A 23,001-nucleotide genomic window follows, 5' to 3' on the forward strand; every position below is an offset into this window, starting at 1 on the left:
ATGGAGTGCCAGCAGCATCTAAAGCAGTAATCACAGGGAGAAAATACCCTGCAACTCCTTCCAGAACATGACAGACAGAAACTTGGGGGTTTTACTCAAACTTTATCTATCCTGCTAAGTTTTGAATTTTTGGACCTTTTTTTTTAAGGCTTTTCTTTTTGTAATGGAAAAATCCAGAAAACTTAGAAACATTTTTTGTATTCCTTTAGAAGGGGTTCTGATAAAATAATTTTTGAATAGAAGATTCTTTCAAGCTTTATTAAGTTTCTATACCGAGACAGTCCCAGTTTCTGCGTAAATGGCAACATTTCAGTGTTTTTCAGTCTCCACTGTTCTCAAGACCTTCGGACAAAAGCCAGGTGAAAGCCTCTTCTTCCTTTAGCACGTCGCCTCATTTTCTGCGTCGCTCTCCGGTGCTGGGAAGCGTGTCCCTGTGCCGGTGCCCAGATGATGGCTCGGTTTAGGGCCTGACCTGTCCAGGGTCGCGGGTCCCCGCTGCAGCCGCGGCCGCGCCGCACCCACCTGCCGCTTGGGTGATCTCTGACTCGAGATGCCCCCATCTCTGACTCGAACCCCACGTGTGCCAGGGGGGCGGCTACGCACGGACTTCGTTTCTTCACGCAGACACGAGTGACTCCAGCGACTCATTTGCGACCGTGGCGGTGCCACCGTGACGGCCGGAGTGCCGGGGTGCCCCTGCGGGGAGGGTGAACACAGGGAGTGGGGCGGGACGCGCGGCAGGGTGCCACCCGACGGTGTCACGGGTCCCCTGTGACAGGACGGGTGTGGGTCACGGTCCCGGCTCTCGGCTCTGCTCTTGCGGGAGGGGGCGGCCACCCGCAGGCCCGTAGCGCTGACCGCCCTCCGCGGCGGGGAAAGGACCGTGCGAGCGCCGCGCTCCCGGCCGCCCGCGGCGCCGCCCGCCGCCCTCCCCGTGCCCGCCCCGCCGCTGCCACCGCCCCGCCGGGCCGCCCCGCGGCAGAGGGAGGGAGGAGCGGCAGCGGAGCCGGCGAGCCCCGGGCGGGCGGTGCGGGAGCATGGCCCCGGCGGGGCGGCTGTGCTGTGCCGCGCTGCTCTGCGGCGCCCTCAGCCTCTGCAGCCTGCGGGCCGCGCCGCGCCAGCCCGACACCCTCTACTTGTGGATCGATGCCCAGCAAGCGCGGGTGCTCATCGGTAAGTGCGGCCGCTGACCCGAGCGGCGGGCGGGAGCCCGGAGCCGAGCCCGGCGGGGCCGCCGCACATTGCGCCCCTTTGCCTTCTGCAGGCTTCGAGGAGGATATTCTGATCGTGTCCGAGGGGAAGATGGCCCCGTTCACCCACGACTTTAGGAAAGCCCAGCAGAGGATGCCCGCCATCCCCGTCGGCATCCACTCCATGAACTTCACTTGGCAGGCAACGGGACGGGTAGGTGCCGATATGGGGCCGCGGCAAGGGGCAGGGGACGCTCTGTAAACCCAGGCAGGTGTTTCGGCCTTGGAATAGTTGAGGAAACCCTCTCCGAGGCGTGCTGGGGCAGCCCTGGGTGCGGGGGTCCGGGGCGCGGCGGGGGGGCTCGGGGAGCAGGGATTGCTGCCAGCGCGTTGGGATGGATGGCTGGGAAAGCGCGCGGGGAAAGGGCTGGAAGGTGCGTGGGAGCGGGGCCGGAGAACCCGCAGGCTGGTGAGATGTGAGACAGAACTCACCAGGAACACCCCAGTCGCCTGTGCTTGCCGTAAAATTTTGTACCGGACGATAGTTCAGTGGATGCAGTTTTCTTTCATCTTTAGCTTATGGACATATGCTACAGGCTCTTCATTGATCTCTAGGTACTAAGTGTGCAGGCATAATTTGTACTTCTATTAAATCACAATTCTTTTCTGTAGACTTAATTTTACCAAGTTAAATTGCAAAGCCACATAAATTTGCAGCTTATTGAATCCTGTTGGATTCTTTTGTTGAAAATGTAAGAATCTGTGATGTATTTTTGTGAAGAAACACGTATGATTTGACACACTGACAACATATGTTGAATTTGCATAAAGCTGAAACTTGTTAGTGTACATTATCATGGATGCAGAAAAAACATGGTGGTATAAAATCCTGGATAAAATTATTTCATTTTTACAGTGCTGAACATTGACTTTATACAATAAAGAACTTGATATAGATGAAACAATATTTCCATATAAATTTTGATCATTGATTGTATAATTCAGGTAACTACAACTTCACAAATTTTGTTGGGGTTTTGGTTGTTTTGAAAGTACTCTATCTACAGGACTTGTTTGGCTTCAAGGTGTTGTCTGATGCCCTTGTAATTTTTGCTGTCCTCACAAAGCCTTTGGGTTTAGGAAATGCTTCACCCCCTCCTCCAGAGAGGAAGGTGAATGTGGAGAGACAAAACTTACTCACAAAGGCTGCCTTGCTCTAGGTCTTTGGCATTCCCATCAAGCTTTACAGAGAAAACAACTTTGTATGCCTAGGACTGGCATTTAAATACCTAGAAATAATTACTGTCTTTTGGGACTGTATTTTCTGTTCCATTTCTCTGCCAGCTTCAGTTGCTGTTGATGATCAAACTAGCTCTTTTTTGAATGGGTGATCAAGATGTTAGACTGAACACTGTCCTCTTGGGTTTCCTTCTTGTGCTCTGCTCTCCCTCCTTTGCTGCCTACAGCTAGGTCATTAGGAAAATGTGGTTCCAATACTGATTTCAGTGAGAAGAGTCACAGGCTTAAAGACAGTATAGGAAAATGTTCTGCTTTATGCCACTTGCAGGATGAAATCCTTTCTGAGCAGCTGCAAAGGTGTTTAACCTAGAAGTCCTCCTCCTATTTTCTGAATTACTGAATTCCTCTTAGACAAAGCATAATTAGTAAGTGAAATACCTAAATGGTTAAAAAAGTTCTGTGTTTGTCCAGAATTTTCAATATTTTATGAGGGGAAGAAATGAGTACATTTTTACTTTTTTCCGGTGTTCTGTTTTGGTTTTAAGTATACATGTTCTTAGAAGTTTCCATTAACACATCCAGGGAAGTGCTAGCAACTTGCTACCTTTATTCTCTACTTTTCTGGGAATCTCCTAATTGAGGGAATGGAAAATGGGAAGTGGAAGGGAGGAGGAGAGGAAAAGAAAAGAAGAGAAAGGGGGAAGAGAAGCAAGAAAGAAAGAAGGAAAAGAAATGGAAACTAGTACTTTTTGAAAGAAGAAAGGCATTTGAAATGCTGAAGTGCTAGACTGCTTTCTGCAAAATAGCTGTTAACTAGCATACTGTGGCCTCCTGTTTGGTAAACTGAAATAATTCTTCTGTGGGTGTTGTGCCTTATAGACCTCTTGACCCTGTATCCCAGTTGAAATTTGAAGATGTTTCTCTGGGACTCCAAGGTCTGGGGGCTCTCAGTAACATATGCCTCACCTGTAGGAATAGCTAGACCGTTTTTGGGTCTACAGATAAAAGGCTTCTCCTGAGTAGATGCAGGAGATCCTGTCTATGGCATTACATGGTTCCTGGTCCTGGTATCAACAAGATGGGGGAGTGAGAGAGCAGCTGGGTGGCTGTCTGGCAGCCAGACAAGGTCAACCCACACACCTGGGATCCCCAGCAGGGCACCTTAGCATGTATAAATATCCAGTGGGTAGATCCCATCTACCTGCTCCTGGGATAAATGGTGATCCAAGTTTGAGGTGTAACTCAACCCAGGGAGTAGCAATGCTTCTCAGTCCTGCATGGCTGAATATTCTAACTCAAAAATGGCTTGTTGAAAGGCACATTTTAAGGACTAGATTGCATTTGTATTCTGTGTAAACAGAAGTGCTTGAAACTCACTAACTAGGTGTTACACTTCTGGTGCAGTGGCCTTTGTGTCCTGAATACATTTTATGTGAAAAAGATTTAGTTTGTTAAGCAAACAAAATAATTTTCACTAGAAAGCATTAACCAAAGAAAAGCATTAGTTGCTTTTAATTGCTAGCCCATGACTTCTAATTGATTATTAAGAAATATAAGGGGAAACCCAAAATTTAAGGGTCTGAGGGTGCTGAATATATAGGTTTTTTGCTAGTGAAATCAGGATGAGCCAGGAGTGACAAGAATGTTAAAGTACTGCAAAACAGGATTGTCATGTTTTTATGCACTTTATGCATCTACTTATAAATTAAAGCATAACATTACAGATGCTATGTTCTCTTTAGAAATGTAATCTGCATAAATTGACAGTTACAAATTTCTTTGAATTGAAAGGTTTAAAAAAGCAAAAATCAGTGATAATATGTAGTATATAGTATGCATCCATGTAACCACTAGAGCTCACTGGTGTGCTTCTTGCTCTTATTCTGGATGGTTTTTGCAAAAGAAAACACAATGGCTTTTACAGACCTTGTCCTGTGTGGAAGATTGAGCTAAAAAACTTCCCATTGAGACCTTATCACAGTGATTAATGCTGCAACATGTTTTACTGTGTCCACTCGTGGAAGTTACCGAAGATTTCAGTGATAACGTAATCTCTACAGCATTTAGAAATTTGTGACAAGTATTTAATCTCCAAATCCACAAAACCCAGCATGTAATTTTAACTTTCAGTGGGAATTCTGACAGCTGCAGAGTTAGGTTCACATCCTGGAGAATATTGGTGGAAGATAATCATATTAAAAGGTTGATTATTTCCCAGACAGCAAATGCTCAGTGACAGAGCAGCAGCCTGGTTGATTTAATAGACAGGAGGTGAAAAAAAGAAATCAAAAAGCAAGTTGGAATTTTTGTTGTGTAGCATTCTCTGGTCTGATCCAGAGAAATAGTCAATCTGGGCCACAACCTGCCCAGGCTGTTTTCTTCCTTTCAGATATGGGAGAAGTATTTGTGGTCGCTTGAATTATTGCAGCCGCTCACTTCCCCCTCCCCAGTGTTATGAGTAGCCCATAGCTCCTCTCCTGGTGCATGGTTGAATGCATGACATGGCATCTGAAATAAGTCTCAAAGAGATATTGATAACCTTGAGTCAATCAAAAAGGTGCCCGCCTCTGAGAAAGAGGGAATGTAATGTAGTGCATTTTCTATCATCATTTCTATATTGTAAAGTGAAGGTCAGGAATGCTGTGTAGTTAACAGCTCCTGGAGACTAGTTCTGATCTCAGCAATGTGACCATCAGCCCTGAATAGCTCAGCTGAGTTGTCTGAAATTGTCTTAAATTGCTGAGATGTAGCCTGACCATAAAGATAAAATGGAATATCCAGCTATGCCAGGGGAAGATATGTTTCCTTGCTCAGAGGAAAGCTAACAGACCACCAATTTTAAGGCATTAGTGGTGCAATGAGGTGCTCCAGTCAAACATGGCTATTTCCCTGATAAACTGAAAGAAAACAAAAAGTATCAAATTTCAAAACCTAATTCTTCAAAGGAAATTTTTCTTCAAAGAAATTACTGAATTTTTTTGTAAATATCTTATTCATAACCAGTCATTACAGTGATGCTTTTCAGCTTAAAAAATGTCTAATATGCAAAATTTAGGAGGTATTTTCCAATAAAAGTATGGCTCTTCTCAAAATTTGGTCAAGGTAATTGCGTAAACTCATGCTCTTGTGATTTTCAGTGGTACCTTCATGTCACCAAACCGGAGAAATACTTTGTTTTCTGACCTCTGTTCCAAAATTTCCATGTGGAATGTGAAGATGTTTACATACTGTGAGCATGATTTTTAGACAGGGGGTTCTCAAATCAAAAGCACAACTCAAAACCTTTAATATTTAGATTCTACTCAGCTGTGGTATTTTGCGTCTCAGTGTTGTAGACATGCCACCAGGGATCAAAGTAATACTGTAGAGATCCCACTTTCTTAGTAGAGCAGGCATGTGCCAGCCATCTGTTCTCTCTGCTGATAGAAAACAGCAGTAAAGTTTCTCAAAGTTTTGCCAAGAAGAAAAGGGGGATTTATTGCTCAGCAGAGATGAGTTACAAGGCACCTTGTAGTGTAAGCTGCATCTGGTTTCCATAGTAATTTACATGGCATGTGGTAAACTACACAATTATTCTTTTTACACAGCAGTGTAAACCTGTGTTAAGTAAACAGTTCTTCAAGATTTTCATTGTTTATCATTTCTATAAATAATCCATTTTTAACCAAAAAAAGCCTGTCATAAAGTATTTTCACTACTTTTACAATAGTAGCTGCAATGTGCAACATAACTGTTGAAAAGCATTGGAACTAACAAGGACATCCCAAACTTCAAGACTATATATTGTGAAATTGTACAGACTTCACTCCTTGTGTTACTAACAATTTTTCTGAAATAGAAAATCCAGGCTTTCCTCTTGTGTTGCCTTCCTCTGTTTCGCTTTCCTGTTTGTGGAAGTGAAAATACTTTTTGGCAGCATTACCTCTTTTTACAGACAGTTTCACAGGTATGTTCTTAGTGGTCTAAAATTGATGCCATTAACAAGTAATGCTATAGAGAAAGAACTAACAAAAATGAGAACTAACTGGACTAACTGAAATAATATTTCATGTATTAAACATCTTCTCTTGCTTTCACACTTTCCAAAGAGGTTTTTTTTGGGGTAGCTACAACTATTATTGACTTGATTCTAGCCAAGTGGCTTAGGTACATACAAAACAAATGTAAGGAACCACACTCTTCCTAGGGCATGCAGATATATGAGGAATAGGGTGTGCCCCAAAGTTTTCAAAACTGATATGTAGTAGATATTTGCATCACACTGAATAGAATTTCAAGAACTGAATACCTTAGCTCAGAACAATGAGTTCCTGATTATTATTTTTAAAGCTTTCAAGAAAATGCATCTCAAAACCTCTTCTGTTTTGCCTTTCTGTGAGTTTACACTTGGTTTGTTAGGGTTTGTTCTTCTTTATTTGCCTTTTTCTGTACAAATTCCAACATCTGAAAGATTGTACTTTACTTGTACTAGTCTCTTTTACCATGTTGGATTTTTTTCATTTTGCTAGGAGGTTTTTGTTTGTTTTTTGACAGTTTATTTGTGGCCAAGCTCTTCACTGCATCAGTGAACTGTAGCCCAGTCATGGTGGAAATGTAATACCCACCTTGACTGGCTGGCAGGGCTGTGCCTGATGGAGCCCAGGCCTTCAGCACTACCTCCCACCACACTCCAGCTGCAGAAGTGAGAAGTGGCACTTAGATGAGCAAGGTGCATTGCTCCAGCTGGAGAGCAGTTGCTAGTGGTCCACCTCAGAGGTCAGTCCTGTGTCTCACAGTGAAGCAGCAACCCAAAATCTACCTCAAAAAAACTAACAAATAAGGCAAAGACACTGATACTGTTGTACAGAGGCATTAGGAGGCTTTACCCAGCTATGATACCTGAAGTCCACCACAGTATGTGGAATCTTAGTATGTTCTGTTCATAGAACACCTTAGCAACGGCTTTCAAAGATTTGGGGTGAAATTTTTTTCCCCAGCCATACAACAAGAAAACCCCTGGGATTTTTTTTAGCATCTAGAATAAAAGTTTGCTTTGTTTTCCAACCAGCTGGTGGAGTCCATCTTTTTTGGCCATACAAGGAAAAATGGGCAATTATCTTTGAGCTGCTTCAGAACTTGCTGTCATCAGTGCTAAATACTTCAATAAATAACTTGAAGACCAAGCACCGCTTTCAGAGCTGGTCTCACAAATTCTCTGAAGTTGCCCCTTTGCCTGGATAAAAAGCTAGCTAAACCCAGTTGATCCTAAAAGAAATAAATATGCCTAACATCAAACCTGGCAATCTCCCAGCCTCAGGTTTTGGCCCATCACCAGGCAAAATAAACTCCCAAACAGCAGCCCACTAATGAGAAGATCTGTCACCAGCTCTGAACACTGAAGCACAGAAACCTGCAGCAAGAGCCAGAGAGCCAGCCTTTGCAATAACAGCTGTCCAGAGAAACAGAGGGCAGGCTCTTGGACCATCCTGACCTCAGAGAACAGAGCTTTCAGTACTGTGATTATGAACCTGATTTTTCTCAGAACACATGAAAGACATGGACAGATCACAACTTCTGCTCTTGATGAGCAAAAGTTAAGCTCTTCCTGCAATATTTTCTCCTTGCCCTCAACTTGCAGCTGTGAATATTGATACAGCCAAAGGGAATCTGAGACTTAAAACCTCATAGGCAAATAATCAAGTCCACTGAACACCTTCAGTAAGGAGTACAAGTACCAACTTCAACCTGTTGCTTTTAAACTGCAGCAAACACTGGTCTCATTTTGCCAAGTTTGAGCCTTAGCCAGTTCTCTTTCTTGCAGAGGTTTTGGGAAATAAATTGAGCTGTTGAAGCAGAGTCTACTTGAGTAACGAAGTTGAAACAAATTTATTTTCCTGTTGTGAAGCCACACACACATACATAAAGTTCCTGCAAGCAGTTATGTGGCCTAGCAGAGACTGTCAGGGAGAACAGGCAGGTTGCACAGCAGGGCACACTTCAGAGAGGAAGAGGAGGCAAAATACAGTTACCTGGGTCTGTAATCATGAGCAACAGATGATATGCGTAACATACTAAGAGCTGAGAATTCATTTGCCAGCAAAGCATGTTGACAGCTACCTTGATTGATATTTTTATTGTGTTTTGTTTTGTGCTGGCTTTCTTTACCTCCTTCCTTCCAGTTTTGCACAGGAACCTCTATTTATATTGCATAGGCTTGATCTGATTTCTGTATTGGCAAGGGAGGGTAGCTGAAAGCTTGTAACCCAACTTGTTGATTCCCTCTGATCAGACCTGTGACATGTTGGTATTAGGTACAGGGTGGAGCAGCTTATACAGATCCTTAAGGGTAAAAATTAGAAGTCTTCATCACATCAAGAACCATGGGTTTCACATTTTTACTTGATCTAACTGTACCTTTCCTTTGATGGGACAAAATCTGCACCTTATCCTGCCCACTGACAGCATCCACATTTGAATTGTATCTGTGTGAATATCCTGCTTAGTTAATATTCCCTTTTTAGTTGTCTTGCCAAATATTCACAGTAAACTTCATCATTTTTATAGTATCATGATGCCACTGTTACTTTCTTTCTATGATTCTATGAATCACCTGACACCAGAATTAAATGTAAAACATTTCAACAGGCATATCATATTTATATAATACCTTTATACATCCAAAAGTAAGGGCTTTATCATCCTGTAAAATACAATCAAACAGTGTAAATTTATTAAATTATGCTAATTAGGAAATACCTTAAAGGACAAGCTAGCTGAGAGTTTCTGGGCAGGAGGAAGGGTGACCTGGGGGTAAAAAGCTCACAATCTCTGCAACTTCTTGTAGAATCTCTTGCTTTCCCACCTCTTCCCAAACGCAACTACTCCAACAGAAACTTCTGTTTCTAGGTTTATATATGTGTTCCTGTCCCTGATTGCAGAGACTGAAGTAAGTGCAGTGAGGTCTTTCTCCCTTCCTGATTTAGAGTAGGTGATGGATCATACCAAGGTTCTTCAGCCATTTCTGTGCCCTGTAGTGATGTAGAGAGCAGACCTGACTGCTCAGCAAGGTTTGAGGTGTGGGACATTGTTCCCCTCCAGCATTTTTTTTCTTTCTGACACCATTCAGCCCAGTGCTACTCACTTCATTCACCAATAAAGGCTGGTTTGGGGTATTTGGGGAATCTCCAGCAGCCTATGACTCCAGCAGAAATTAGGGATTTTCAACATATCTGGAATGTATTGAGTGGCAAAAGGAAAAATTTGGTCCCAGTCTGCAACAGCAGACCAGATTTACCACAGATATTCATCAAGGAATAAATTACATTTCTGATCTTAGCAAAACTCTTGAATCTCAAATGAGACAGTTGTCTCATAGCAGAGTGCACACTTTTGCTCTCATTAGACTCCTGCTTGTTTCTCATCACAGGTAAATTTGGGCTTGGGGAGGTCCACACATTCATTTCTGAAGCTGCTGTTCCTCTTGCATTTTCTCTAATAAAAACGAGGTTAAGGTCTCTGCAAAAGATTCTTCTGGGGAACTTTCAGCTGCCAGCCCTCCCTGTCAGGATTTAGACTGACACAGGATAGGTCACATTATCCAGAATCAAAAAAAACCACAACAGAAGGATGAAGCTTTCCGAGAATAAACTTCCTGCCTTTCTTAATGGGCCTTATTCCTGCAAGTGTGTTTAAAAGGTTTATCTGGAAGCTCAACTTGACCCTCTGTCAAGGCAGCAGAGTCCAGGCCTTGTGAAGATGACTATGCTGCAGATAGGCTCCACCTGCACCCAGGGAGGAAAAGAAAGGTGGTTGAAGACAGCAGGTAAATCAGATTCTAGCTGGGCTGAACTTTCTTCTGCAAGCGCTGGTCTCTGTCCTTTGCGTGTACAGGAAGTCAAGGATGAGCTGGTTTTAAACAAGATACTTCATTTAAATACTGGGAAATACACTGGACCTCAGCTCAGAAGACTGGACCCGTGAGGCTGGTACTGTAACTCAGGGATGAAGCAGTCCTGACCCTGCCTATGGAAATAGTCCAGAAGACAGAAGAGCTGTTTGTAGAACCTGTTCAGATTCCCACCAGAAACTGGAGATAGGATTATTCTTCCTTATTTTACTCTGAAGAGAAGTCCATCTTGCTTTGAATAATTCAGGGTATAATTACAGAGGACAGAACTGTGTGGCAGCCTCTATAGTACATGGAAAAATGACAGCAATACATGTCCGCTTAGCAGAGTCTTCATTCAGTAGAAAAATCAGTGTGATTTCAGGTACAACAGCAAACACACGAGTTCCTTTTCAGATACACTTAGAAAGCTCTTAGTAGTGAATTCAGTTCTTCTTTCACAGTAGTATCTAGAATTTGCTTTGATCAATGATGAACAGCCTATGAACAACAGCCTAGGAAATAAGAAAAAAATTACTCTAAATTTTCACAAAAAATGTATTTGAAAATCCATGCAGTAGGTATTAAAAAAGAGCAATGTTAAGAAAATCTTTCCTAATGACTAATCAGGACAGAGTTGAGTTTTTGCATCTTTTCAAATTTTAAACACTAGTCTTCCTGTAAAATAAGGCTGAAGACCAGTGTCTGCTGAGCAGTAAATAAAGAAACTCTCAGTTAGAGGTGCTGCAAACTTTCTCTCACCTGGGTACACAAAAGTGGAGGCATCCCTCTTCGAAACCCTTGAAGGACTCCAGTCTGATAGAAGCTGTTGTGAGATTTCATAACTTTTGAGAAAGTTCACTGCTTACATTTTGAAGAGAGATATTTATGTTTATTATACAGGAGTGCCAGTTAAAGCCAAGATAGAAACACATGGACTCAATAAAGGCCAATTATGTGACCTTTGCTGTTTGCCACGCTTTTAACTTGTGTAAGTAATTGATTACACTTTCATGAGATCATAATCAGAAGGTTGTTCTTTGGTAATGGTGTGCTAGAGGAGCTTTATCCTCAACTTCAAAGCTATTCTGTGAGGCTTAAGAACAAAGGGTTGGAAGTTTGAAGCGTGGCCAAAATGAATCTGTATGCATTATCCATGTTTACCACCATTCAAGGGGTGGATTAGCTTATTCTTCGTCTGTGAGCTTTCCCTCATCACATCAGATGACCCACCATCTCTAAGCTTTACATTTTCACTCTTAGAACTATTCTGCTTAACTAAATATAGTGTCTGTTCAGATCCCCATCATAACTAACCTAAATGCTTGTCAGTGCCATCACTCCCCTAATTGTAAAGATTTTATTGAAATTATTTTACATTCCCTGTAAAGAATTTTCAGGGTAAATATTAATTATCAATAAATATATCCAAAGCCTGAAACTGTAAACAGACTGTAATCTAAAGGTGCCCACCCAGAATCAGCCAACCAAGCTACTCACTTACTTTTCAAGCTGTGAAGGGGGAGAAAATAGCCCTGTGGGTTTTTCTCAGTGTACATAGAGCCACATAGAAGCTTTGCAGGTGGCAGTGCCAGGCCTGCAAAGACTTGTTTTCTTAGGAAGTAACCTGATGAGACAGTGTTTTGTATTTTTTTCTCTAAGACCAATAATAATTTTCTCCTTTTCTATTAGCTTTGGGAGACGGGTATTTTGAATGTCCATGATCATTAAATGTCCACCAGAGAGAGCACTAATCTTTTCCTGGGTAAACAAAGAATGAATTAGACCTTGCTGTGCTGGAACAAGAATAAACTTTTCAGAATAGCATTTATTAATTTTCAGGATACCAGAGCAATATGTTTTGTTGAAGATAGCAAAGGCTTGTGTATATATTACTTACTTTAAATCTGAACTCTAATGGTATATCTCTTTTTGGTGTACTGTTTACTTCTCTCCCCTTCCCCAAAGCAGAATTATCTAATTTTCATCTGTAAGACATAAGAGAAAACAATTTAAAGGAAGCTTGTGCACCAGGCCTGGTTCATGCAGATAAATAGCATTCCTTGCTAGAAATTTTCAAGACATAATTAACTGCATATTTGTCAAAACCTTAGTGATTTTATCTTCTTTCAGCTTATTTTTTTCAAAAGTAATCTAGTGAAGCTGTACTAAAATGCATTACAGAAAATGTGTTAAACAAAAAAAGGTCTAAATATGGGAAGTTGGGCAATTTTGCTTTCTTTGTTTCCAAATAAAGCAAGAGAGAGAAATGAGAAACTCCCAGACTTTCATCACTGAGGAGCTGTAAATTTGTTGTGACTGTTTTAAGAAAATCATGCATGCTGCATGCCTTTGTCTCCACGTGCTTGTACTTAACCTGGAGGTTGCTGTGCATCTCTTTGCACAAATGCTGCTGTCCAAGGCTCCAGCCTGGTAGAGCAGCTCCACTGTCCCCACTGCAGGTTCCTGCTGCATCAAGGGGTTGTCTCTGATCTAAACCGAAACTGTATTGTCATTAGCAGGCTAATGATGTACAGGAATGTGTACTAGGCTTTTATTTGTCCCTCTGTCTCAGGAGTCTGTTTTTTAGGCATGATGATGATTTTCAGAGTTAATGCTCCACTGGTACACTTGGATTTTTCTTTTTCACCTCTGTTCCTCTCAAACCCCAGTCTTTCTAGCAAGCCCTTCAGCTTCCAGTCTGTGCTTTCAAATGACTGCTTCAAATGCTAGAGTGCCTCCAGAGCTCAGGGTCTGGTGAGAGAAAATAATTGCTCAAAATGACTGAGTAGGAGCCCTGTTTCCCATGCTTCCCAAAGAGGAGACAACTGCCAGAAACAATGCCAAAAATAATCTAAATCTATTATGTTGTGACCTCACCAAGCTTCTTGACAGTGATTTTTTCCTATTACTTATCTTAATAGAAATTATTTTCTTATTATTTGGAGGAAAAGCTGATGCATTCTGCAAAGATTTCAGACCATCTCCCCAGTACAAAGCCTTCTTGGAAACCTGTAATGTCACCTTTCAAAATCTGAGGCTTCTTTTAAAAGCAAACGATAAATTTCACTTTTCCAATTTCATAAATCATTCTGTTGGAGGATCTGCTCTGCCATCCACAGCTGAATGCCACAGGAGACATTAAGCACCAGTTAGTCATCTTCCATTGGCAAAATTGGAGTTTTATACCATTCTTCTAAAACCATTAAAACCACAAGAAGTTATTGTTGAAAGTTTCATGCAGGGATGCACTCTATTGTTAAAAAGTCTTCGCTCTTGTGCATGGATTTTCTTCAATCTGCCATGGTTTCCTTAATGTGAAGAAAGCAGGCATAGAAAAAGCTCTACAGATTTGTGAGCATTTCACCACAGCACTGTCTAATTACTAATGTCACATAATGTATTATTCTTTGAGGTTACCCATTTCTCTGAGTTCTAGTTTGTGTCCTTTTTTTATTTATTTGAAACAGCAAATATCTCTATTCCTCCTTTTGTGTGCAACTCTGTTTTTTTAACCCTGCTGCTTCAGTCCATTCCCATATCCTTAGCAGCTGATACTGGAAGATAGTCAGATTATCCTGTCTTCTATGTAAACTGATTTTCTCAGAGCAGGTTTCAGTCTTGCTTCATGTTGTTGAGCATGCCTCCCATTTTAAGTCTACCTCTTGAGGCTGACAGCAAGTTTCTGAGCGTTACACTGAGGTGTGAAACATGGTTTACCCACTCTGTGACAGGACCAATTCATGGGTTCTGTCCCTAGCACAAAAATGGGCAGTCTGTTGGCAGACACATTATTATCTGCTTGTCTAAGGAAGCTCCATTATGTTGTTCATGACAGCCGTGTCTAGACTGCACTGCAGTAACAAAATGCTCACATATATGTACAAATTCCTACTCTGCCAGACTCCTTCAATAGCCTGGTATGCACAGTACAGATAATCTTCGTTGGAATTTATCTCCCTTTTCTTCATGCTTCATCTTGGAACACAGACCAACTTCTCTGACCTAATGCAGTGAATATCTTGGAGAAGCAATGGTCCATGCTGTAAACACCTAACAAACCCATACATTGTCTCACTTTGTGACTTTGTTTATGCCATATGCAACTGTGAGCATCTGCTATGGATAATTCAGGGTAGAATCTTCCAGTGTATGCATAGCCAGAAATATTCATGGATCTGGGATAAAAAGGAACTTCTTTGATGTGTTTCTTCCTTTAAATATAGAAAATTGGCATTAAGATATATTTGTCATTTAATTGATAACAGAACATTCAGCATTGATCTCTTAAATATAATGAGAAGAAAATATAGTTAATTTCTTACATCTACTTTCAAAGCTAACATACATTTGCTTCTTAATTAGAAAGGGTGCAGATTTCATTAGGTTATTCTCGGGGCCGGCTGCTTGTTCTCTGCCCCCGAGGTGAGTTGGGTGGTCCAGGGAGCGACCCCAGGCTCTGAAGAATGAGACTGGACTCTTTGCTGTTCGGTCTTCAGGTTGTTTATTAAGTCTTATCTACAAAATTTTCTCCCTGGCAGACAGAGGTCTGACCAGCAAGGCAGCCACGACGCTCTCCGACCGCTCCCAAGGCTGCGCTGTCTCTTATACCACAAATTACGTATATCATATTTACCTTTACCTTCCAATACCTATCACCCATGTTGGACAGTGCACCTATATTCTAAACCAATCCCCAAGTGCTGACATCACAGCAGAAGATGGAGGCCAAGAAGAAGAAGGAGAAAGGCTGGACACACCCAGTTCCCTCCATCTTGCCTCCCGAACCCCCATACCAAAAAACCCAAAATCTTCTTTTCCAGCCTGTGATAATTTCACTATTATTCTACCTAAACTGTTGTGGCTTGCTGATCATCATATAAGGTTGATAATTTGCTCCATGGGTCATAATCAAAACCACAGGTGTCTTGGGCTCTGTGACAGGGTCTCTGAGACCCCTAGCAGGGGTCCTGGTGTCCTGGACAGCCAGAGGTGTGTCCTGGGTCCCGACAGGTTATTGAACGATAACATACAACAGTTCAAGCTACTCTGCTTTGCTTTAGGTACTACAATTCTATGTCTATTGTGTCAAATGAAGAAAATATAAAGCATATTATTGTGAATTCTTTGATAAAACATGAAAGAAAAAGCAGGCAGAAAAAACATGTCATCTGAATGATAAGAGAACTTCAATGCAGTAGATCTTGAACCAAGGAAAGGAGATTGTAGGAATTTTAACTGTATATTGTTTAAAACAGAACTGCCGACAGATGTTCTCTACAATACTTGTTAGAGGGCTTCATTATTTTTATAACCTTTTAAATTCCTCTGATTTATAGAAAACGGCCATTCAAACTCCATAAAAGTTAATCCTGACCAAGGAATTATTTGCCTAAAGTGAAATTTCCTCTCTCTGCTTTACCCACATGGGGAACTGTTAAAGGGCAGCTGCTTGGGGCTACCTGCTGCCTGAAAGCACCGGCTCCCCAGACTGTCCGCACGCAAGGTCTGCAGGGGTCCTTGCCTCAGTTTCTGAGGATCTCAAACAAAGATTTTCCACAGAAGTAAAGCATACTTCTCCTTAGGTTCTTCCTGAAGTCAAGCCAAAAGTTCTTTGTTGGTGCAAAGTGTGCAATTGTCAGTGATCAGCAATTTAATGCAAACCCCATTTTCTTCCCCACCTTTGACAACACTGTTCATCTAAGATTTAGCTTCACTACCAAATTTAGATCTTCACATACCAGAGAGCTTGTAGGCCACTTTAAAAACAAACAAAAAACCCCGCAAAAAGCCAAGAGAGTGCCTTCATAATGGAAAAGGGAATTGCAGATTATTTTTTTTTTCCCTTTACTGTCAACAATATCCAAGCAAATTTCATTCTCTCTACCAGGTCAATCACAATGACCACTTACAGCATAAATTACAATAGTCACTAGACAATATATTAATTGCACAAACCTATATCTTCAATTAAACATTCATCACTAAACTTCATCGTAGTTTGGAGGATGGTAAATATTTGCTGAAAGCACATTGTTTGCTTTTCAGTCACAATGATTAATTCATGTTAATTGGCAACTGGAGTTGGCGATCAACTCCAATCCAAGCAGGACAATATTGAAGACTTGATGTAGGGTTAGTGTCAAGACAGATTTTCTCCAAATAGATAGGATTTATGGCAGTCAAATCATGTTTTAGATTCACAGATTTGAGGAGTTAAACTACTCTGCTTCACTGTGCAGCCTCTGTAGACTGGGATTTTTGTCTATAACTTTTATGTCAAAATTTAACCAACTCGATCCAACACACAGGATTTGCAAACATACTCTGGAGCACATGACTTTGAAGTTATGCTAGCTGGACCTACCTGAGGTGTTTCAGCTCTTAGATACTATCATTTCAAGAAGTTCTTTTCCTGTCAACTCAGCAGATGTACAAAGTTTTGCAGAGAAATGGTGAGAGCAATTATCTCTCCGCAGTGCAATGTGTGGCTTTTCTTCTGAGCAGCCTGTTGCTTGTGCAATGTCTCTTCCCATCTTTTGAATGTGCCATCAGAGCATACTCCTGCCTCAGGCATTAACCACTGCTACGCCTCTGCCCTGCTTAGAGGAATTACTTCCTTCAGCAGCAGTGAGTATTGTGGCTCATGCAGCAATGGGTTCCCTTTTCCACGGGGAACTTTCTTTTTGTCTTTGTCCTTAGGCACTAGAAAATTTGCTCTAGAAAATGAGATTCCAGTCCTTTTCCTACAAATTGGGAATCTGGCTCACAGACTGACCTTCTACAACAGTGTGTCTGGAATGGAAATACGGGAGTGGAGCTATTTGGACTAGTTACCAGTTGTTGTTTACTAGAATAGTAAGAACATAATGTTTTAATATCCCAGGTCATAACTCATTATGACCTGGTTTAGATACGACCAAACATCAAAGCTAACCAATGAGAAACAGACAGTAGAGCCTTGACTCACTCACTGCACTATTCTATAGATGTGTGGAGACATACAATTATTTTTCTCAACCAAAGTTTTATTTGAAAACAAAAATGTTCACAATCTGACTTTATGGCTTTTTTTCATATTTTGGCATGGTATACTGTATTGGAAAAAAAAAAGTTTTTAATTAAAAGCAGCATTTTGAACATTACCCCAGACTTCATTTTTCATCTCTGGTTTTACTGTTTCTCTCCATGTCCTGTCTCCCTCACGCATTTACTCCATGTGTTTAACCCCTACTTAAAACCTTTCATTGTTTCCTGCCCTATTGTTTTGCAAGTCCTCTGTGCCTACACAACACCTTCTGAATTTTGTCCATGTAGAGTGCAGCCGCTCATGCCATCTCCTCTCTGTTATGGGGTCTCCTTACTGTCCTACAGAGCAAGTGGATGTGCTGCCAGGGCTGATCAGGAATTTCATAACAACCATTCTATCCAGGTCATGAGTGCTTTTCTGGTGTCACCAGTCCTTCTTGTACTAGGGAACCAAGATATTATAGGAGAAGAAGGACCTTGTTCTGGCTAAGGATATGGACAAACATCTTACAGACATAAACAAACTATCATTTATCAGCCCAAATTTTGGCTTTAATCTCTCTTTACTGCACTGTTTTATCTAAAAAGTAGACAGATCAGTACCATCTACTGTCAGTGAGCAGATGGAAACACATTTTTGCCAGTGCCCATGCTAAGGTCTCAAGCATTTACCTGAGACCAGCAGATAGAATTACCTGTAATCCCTCGTATGCTTCATGGTAAATGAGATGCCACAATTTAACATACAAGTTTCATTTCCACTTGCTCTGCACACCAGCAGTTGTGCTACTGACAATAGTGGAAGCCTCTAGTGACTGGCTAAGGTGAATACATCTCAGCTGTATGTGGTGTGTAGAGCCGCACTGCAGACACATGATGGCACTTTGCATCAAATGTGAAGAAGTCTTGAACAGATGACCCAACAGAGAGGCCAAGTTCCTATGGACAAGAGTACCAGAGCCTGCAATCTGTGCCACAATGCAGGTGCTTATTGGGGGTAGGATTTAGGTAGTGGAAAGTAGTTTTTAAATCATGCCAATACTTTCTAGGGTTCACCAAAAACAGGTCATTGATGTTGCAGTTAATGAGTGACATGGAAGCCAGCTTGGTAGGAGAGCTCTCAGCTCCACCTTTGGAACAATGTAATGGAGTGGGGTTGAACAAGGCAGTGACAGAGCTGTAAACAAGATATGTGTCCTGTTGCGCCCCAGCAGCATGGCTACTCACTGCCTGGCGCTGTTTGCCCAAGGCAATGAGCTGTGCAGACCAACCAAGAGCAACTCTGGATAACCTCATGCCACACTTGTATATGCCCATGCCCTTTATACTGCACTCGTGCAGTATAAGGAAGGTCATCCAGACTCACCAGTCATTTCCAGGAGGATTCTGCCCAAAAAATGGCTTTAAAAATGAGCTTAGTGTTCAGATATTTTTCTTGTCTACCAGATGAATGGAGTAGGTTGTAAAAAGCATCTTCTCTGTATAACTATATATTTCTCCACAATATGCATGCCATTTTCCTTGCTGATATGCTGCATGCTGATTACTGTGTATGGTCACTCACAATCTATGAAATAAGAGGAAATTTTCTGAAAATTATGTTTAGATGAAGAGGTACTCAGGGAAATTATAGAAACTAATCCAGTGAATGGCATCATGAAAAGTGTAGTAGTTCTGCTATAGTTTATGTGCTCAATAGTTTGCTTCTCTGAATACAATTAAAATAAATATAGATTTTTCATTTATTTTGTTGTAGGCTGAGTACTACTATGAATTCCTGTCTTTGCACTCTTTGGATAAAGGCATAATGGCTGATCCAACTATAAATATCCCCCTGCTTGGAACAGTTCCTCATAAAGCATCAGGTTTGTACTGTTGATATTATAAATTTTCTTTCTGTAAAATATATTCTACAGCCAGTAAAGTCTAAATATTTCATTATGAATTGTAGTTCTGAAGTTTATTGCCTAAAGCAATGCTTGCCACAGTGCTTGGCACTGAACAGTTTGTAATTGCCTTGCCTAAGTACAGCAGTATGTTTTGTCTGAGTCAAGACACATGAAGCTTTTATGTGCGGGTAAATCAGCAGAAACTTGTGCAAAATTCCTGCATAAAATTCACAAATGCTATTACTTAGTTGTACAACTTTTGGAAAACAAATTCTGTGATCACTATTGGAAAAGTAATCAAATTATTCTGTTTCTCAGAATTTGCAGTTTGTGGATGTTCTGCTTTCATTTAGGGTCATCAGGCATTCAGCTCAAAGACACAAGTTCTAGTTTAGGATATTATCATTTATTATTTATCCCTTAGTTGTGCATTCTTAATCCTTCCCTGGAATTTACAGCTCCACAGCAGAGGCTGAGCCCAAGCCTATGCAAATGCTCCAGAAATACCATGGTGTGTAGTGAGCTGATTTGAGTAAAAAAAGCTTTCCATGAAAGATTATTGAATCAAGTTAGCTCTGAAGGGGATGAATAACAGTTTATGTGATCTGTTTCAGGGTTCATACATGGTAGCCTCTGGTAGGAAGGCAGAAATGTGCATCTTGATGACAGCAGTGTCTTAGTGATTATCGTTTCCTAAATTGCCTTAGCCAACCTATGGGATAAATATGGGAAAGAAATGAGTAATAAAACAGGAGTATTGGACTGCAAATATACAAGTTTTCATCTCTGATGAGTCTTTATTCCTTCTCTCTTTTTCAGTCAATAAATTCTGAAAGTCTGTGTATAATATTCTCCATTTTCAGCTTGTGGTAGATTGGCATTGAAGGAATGTTTCAACACAGCTTTTTGCCATGACACCTGGAATTTAGCATGAATGATTGGTCTCTACATTCAGTGTGGATTGAAGGAGTAGTTTGAAAATAGATTTGGGTGAAAGATGGTATGATATTTGTACCACAACTGCTGCAATTGAATTAGTTCCAAGCCCAATGAATGTCAAATAAAGATACTTAAAAGCAACGTAAAAGTCATAGAGGCCAGGTTGTTCTTAAGCATTATTTACATCTCCATATAATGCAGGTGAGATTTGTGAAAAGCACTCTCTGCTGCACTCAGCATTCTCTAATATAACCTAGTTTCTCCCTTTATTTTTAACTATCTAGAAAGGGTAGACCAAAATTACTCCTTTCTGACTGTGTTTAGGAAAAACTTAATCTGAAAGTGCAGGGAGGCCAGAGATGAGAGCTCACAGCTGCAGCAGAAGGTCTGTTAACCATCGTGATGGGAGATCTTATTAAAGCCAAAAATGACTTGTCCTGTTGGCAGCACTGGTACATCAGTTCCAGGACTAATAGGGGCATGTCCATGGTGTTCCCTTACATGGATCATGTGCAGGGCACCACTGCACTGGGTGTATAGATAAGCAGTATTTCAGTCCTGTTTGGTGTTCCAGTGTTCAGTACCCATACAATATTTGAAGCATGTACACTGTTAATGGTGAGACACTACTGCGATGGTGGGTTTTTTACACTCCCTGTTAGCTGGCCAAAATTAACTAAGTAGTCTCAAGTAAATACATGCTATCAAGGTAGTGATTGTTTGCTACTTTGTAGTTATTGGTATAATTTAAATGTTGGCAAAACAGAGTTGGCAAATCTAGTCTAGTTTGTCTGGATCTACTGCATTACCAAAGAATTTTTCTGTACATACAGATGCCATAAGAAATTCAACCACAAGCTTGTATTTAGTAACAAATCAACAATTATGGTATTTTTTGAAAAAGTGTTTTACTCCAAAGAAAATTAATTGCCCTTACAGAGAGTTAAGGAGAAATAAAAAGGGAAGAACAACTGTAGTAAACATGAGCGTGGGAAACAAGAATGAGGATTAACAGATACCTTATTCAGAGGTAATTGAACCCAGTGGTTTTATAAAAATCAGTGGACTCTTGAAACTTTTTTGAGGATATTTGTCTCCAAATAAGGCATATGAACGGCTTTATTGCTGTAGGGCCTCTATAGCTTGTATTTGTCTTATGGCCAATTGTGGCCATAAGAAGACCTGTGGAAGAGCAAAAGGAGGACAAGCACATGTGTTACTTCCATTTATCCTCTCAGCTTTTACTACTTTCAGCTTGATTTCCTGTGTCTTAAGTGATCTGTCTACTTTGTAAGCCCATATGAGTTATAGATCTCTCTTTTTAGTACTTTTCCAGGCTGTCCTTGAGTCCATATCATCTTCTGTTGTCTCCAATTACCTTGGCAAGAAGTTCACTGCCATCCATTGCATGAAGATCCCCCTCCTATTGTTTCAAGTCTGACTGCAACAGCTTTATCTGATGGGCACTGGTCCTTGCACTGGTAGAGACAATAGTCAATCCATCCTGTTCATCCTATCCATGATTTTGTACACATCTATTATGTATCCCCTGATTTTTCTTCTCTTTGCCAGACTTTGAAGAGTCACAGCCTACTCAGTTGCTTCTCATTGGATGCAGCCTTGTCCTTCTCTTAGCTTTCTCTAATTTGGTATATCCTGAGATGAGGTACCAAATTCTCCTTGGATTTAAGTGAGACTTAAATCATCTAGGTTCCTTAGACTTATTGAAAACCCATTGCCAAGTCCCAGAATTGGTAGCTGATTCAGTGCTCACAACATGATATTGTTACACCTAAACACATGGTAAGATGTTAAGAGGACTGGAGATGCTTTTCAGGGAGCTTAAAGAGCTAAGACTGCTCAGCTTGTGCAAAAGATATTTGGGAGGAGTGTGGATACCTGCCCAGTGAGAAGCAGCTGGCTGCTCATTTCTGACTGTGGGGAAAAGCCTATGAAGGTCCAGTGGCTCAGTCTGAGGTTGGCAAGTTCAAAACAAAGTGAGTCATTTTGTGGCAGTGATTAACATCTTGAGCACCACACTCAGGGAGGTAAACACAGCTATAGGTGTGTGCCCAGAAGCAATGTAGTGGCCTTTGACTGAGAAAGATCTGGCCCCCTGAGTGGCCCGAGCTGGCCTCTGCTGTCCCTGTGTGACCCAGGCAGGGCAGTGCTGTGGCAGGCTGGTCTGACCAGGCTGCTGGTGCAGCGCTGCTTCGTGCATTTCATGCAGCCCCCACAGCCCACCAGCCAGGCTCAGGAGACCTTTGCTCCCTGCCCACTGCTGGTGTTGAGACATTAAAATATAGGTGCTGAGCATCCAAATAGGCTGAAAATCTCTCCAAGCTCAGCAGCAGAAATCAGTGTCTCCTCTGAGTGCAACACCATCTCTGCTCTTGTCTGCTGTGCTGGTAGAGTGGCAGTGGGCTGCAGGACTGTGTATGGGCTCCCACTCCTCTCCAGACCTTTCATGCCTGCTTCTGTTGACATTGGTCATTCTGAGATGTCCAGTAAGCAATCCCAGTGGAGAGTAAGGGTGTTTTTTGTTGTTGGCCTTGGCACATTTGCTTAGTGGGTAAGGTAATAATTGCTTGCAAACTTGAAGGGCTTGCAGACATCCAGGAGTTACTCTCAGCCTGCTTCTACTGAAGAATTTAGGGTACTTCAGTTTCCTAAGCAGAGGGAAAAGGCATGACCTCCTAGACAAAAGCTATTAAACCTGCATCCTAGGAGAGCATTCTAATTACTACCTAAAATTAAATTAGGTTTAAGTCACTAGGTTTCCTTAGGTTAGTTTTCAAATTTGTTAAACTTTCCTTGTTCCTATTAGACCCATTGCTCTGCAGCCCTGGAT

General features: G+C 41.5%; 1 protein-coding gene across 1 annotated transcript in view; it reads left to right on the forward strand.

Moving 5' to 3' along the window:
- Window positions 1-989: 989 nt before the first annotated feature.
- The window catches only part of WIF1 (WNT inhibitory factor 1), a 38,167-nt gene continuing 16,155 nt past the window's right edge, over window positions 990-23,001 (forward strand). The window contains exons 1-3 of the mRNA XM_030960589.1: window positions 990-1,173; window positions 1,265-1,404; window positions 19,079-19,187. Coding sequence (XP_030816449.1) covers window positions 1,038-1,173; window positions 1,265-1,404; window positions 19,079-19,187 — 385 coding nt within the window. The 5' untranslated portion in view covers window positions 990-1,037. The remainder of the gene's footprint in view (window positions 1,174-1,264; window positions 1,405-19,078; window positions 19,188-23,001) is intronic.

The sequence above is a fragment of the Camarhynchus parvulus genome, chromosome 1A, assembly GCF_901933205.1.
Source record: "Camarhynchus parvulus chromosome 1A, STF_HiC, whole genome shotgun sequence".
Lineage (NCBI taxonomy): Eukaryota > Metazoa > Chordata > Aves > Passeriformes > Thraupidae > Camarhynchus > Camarhynchus parvulus.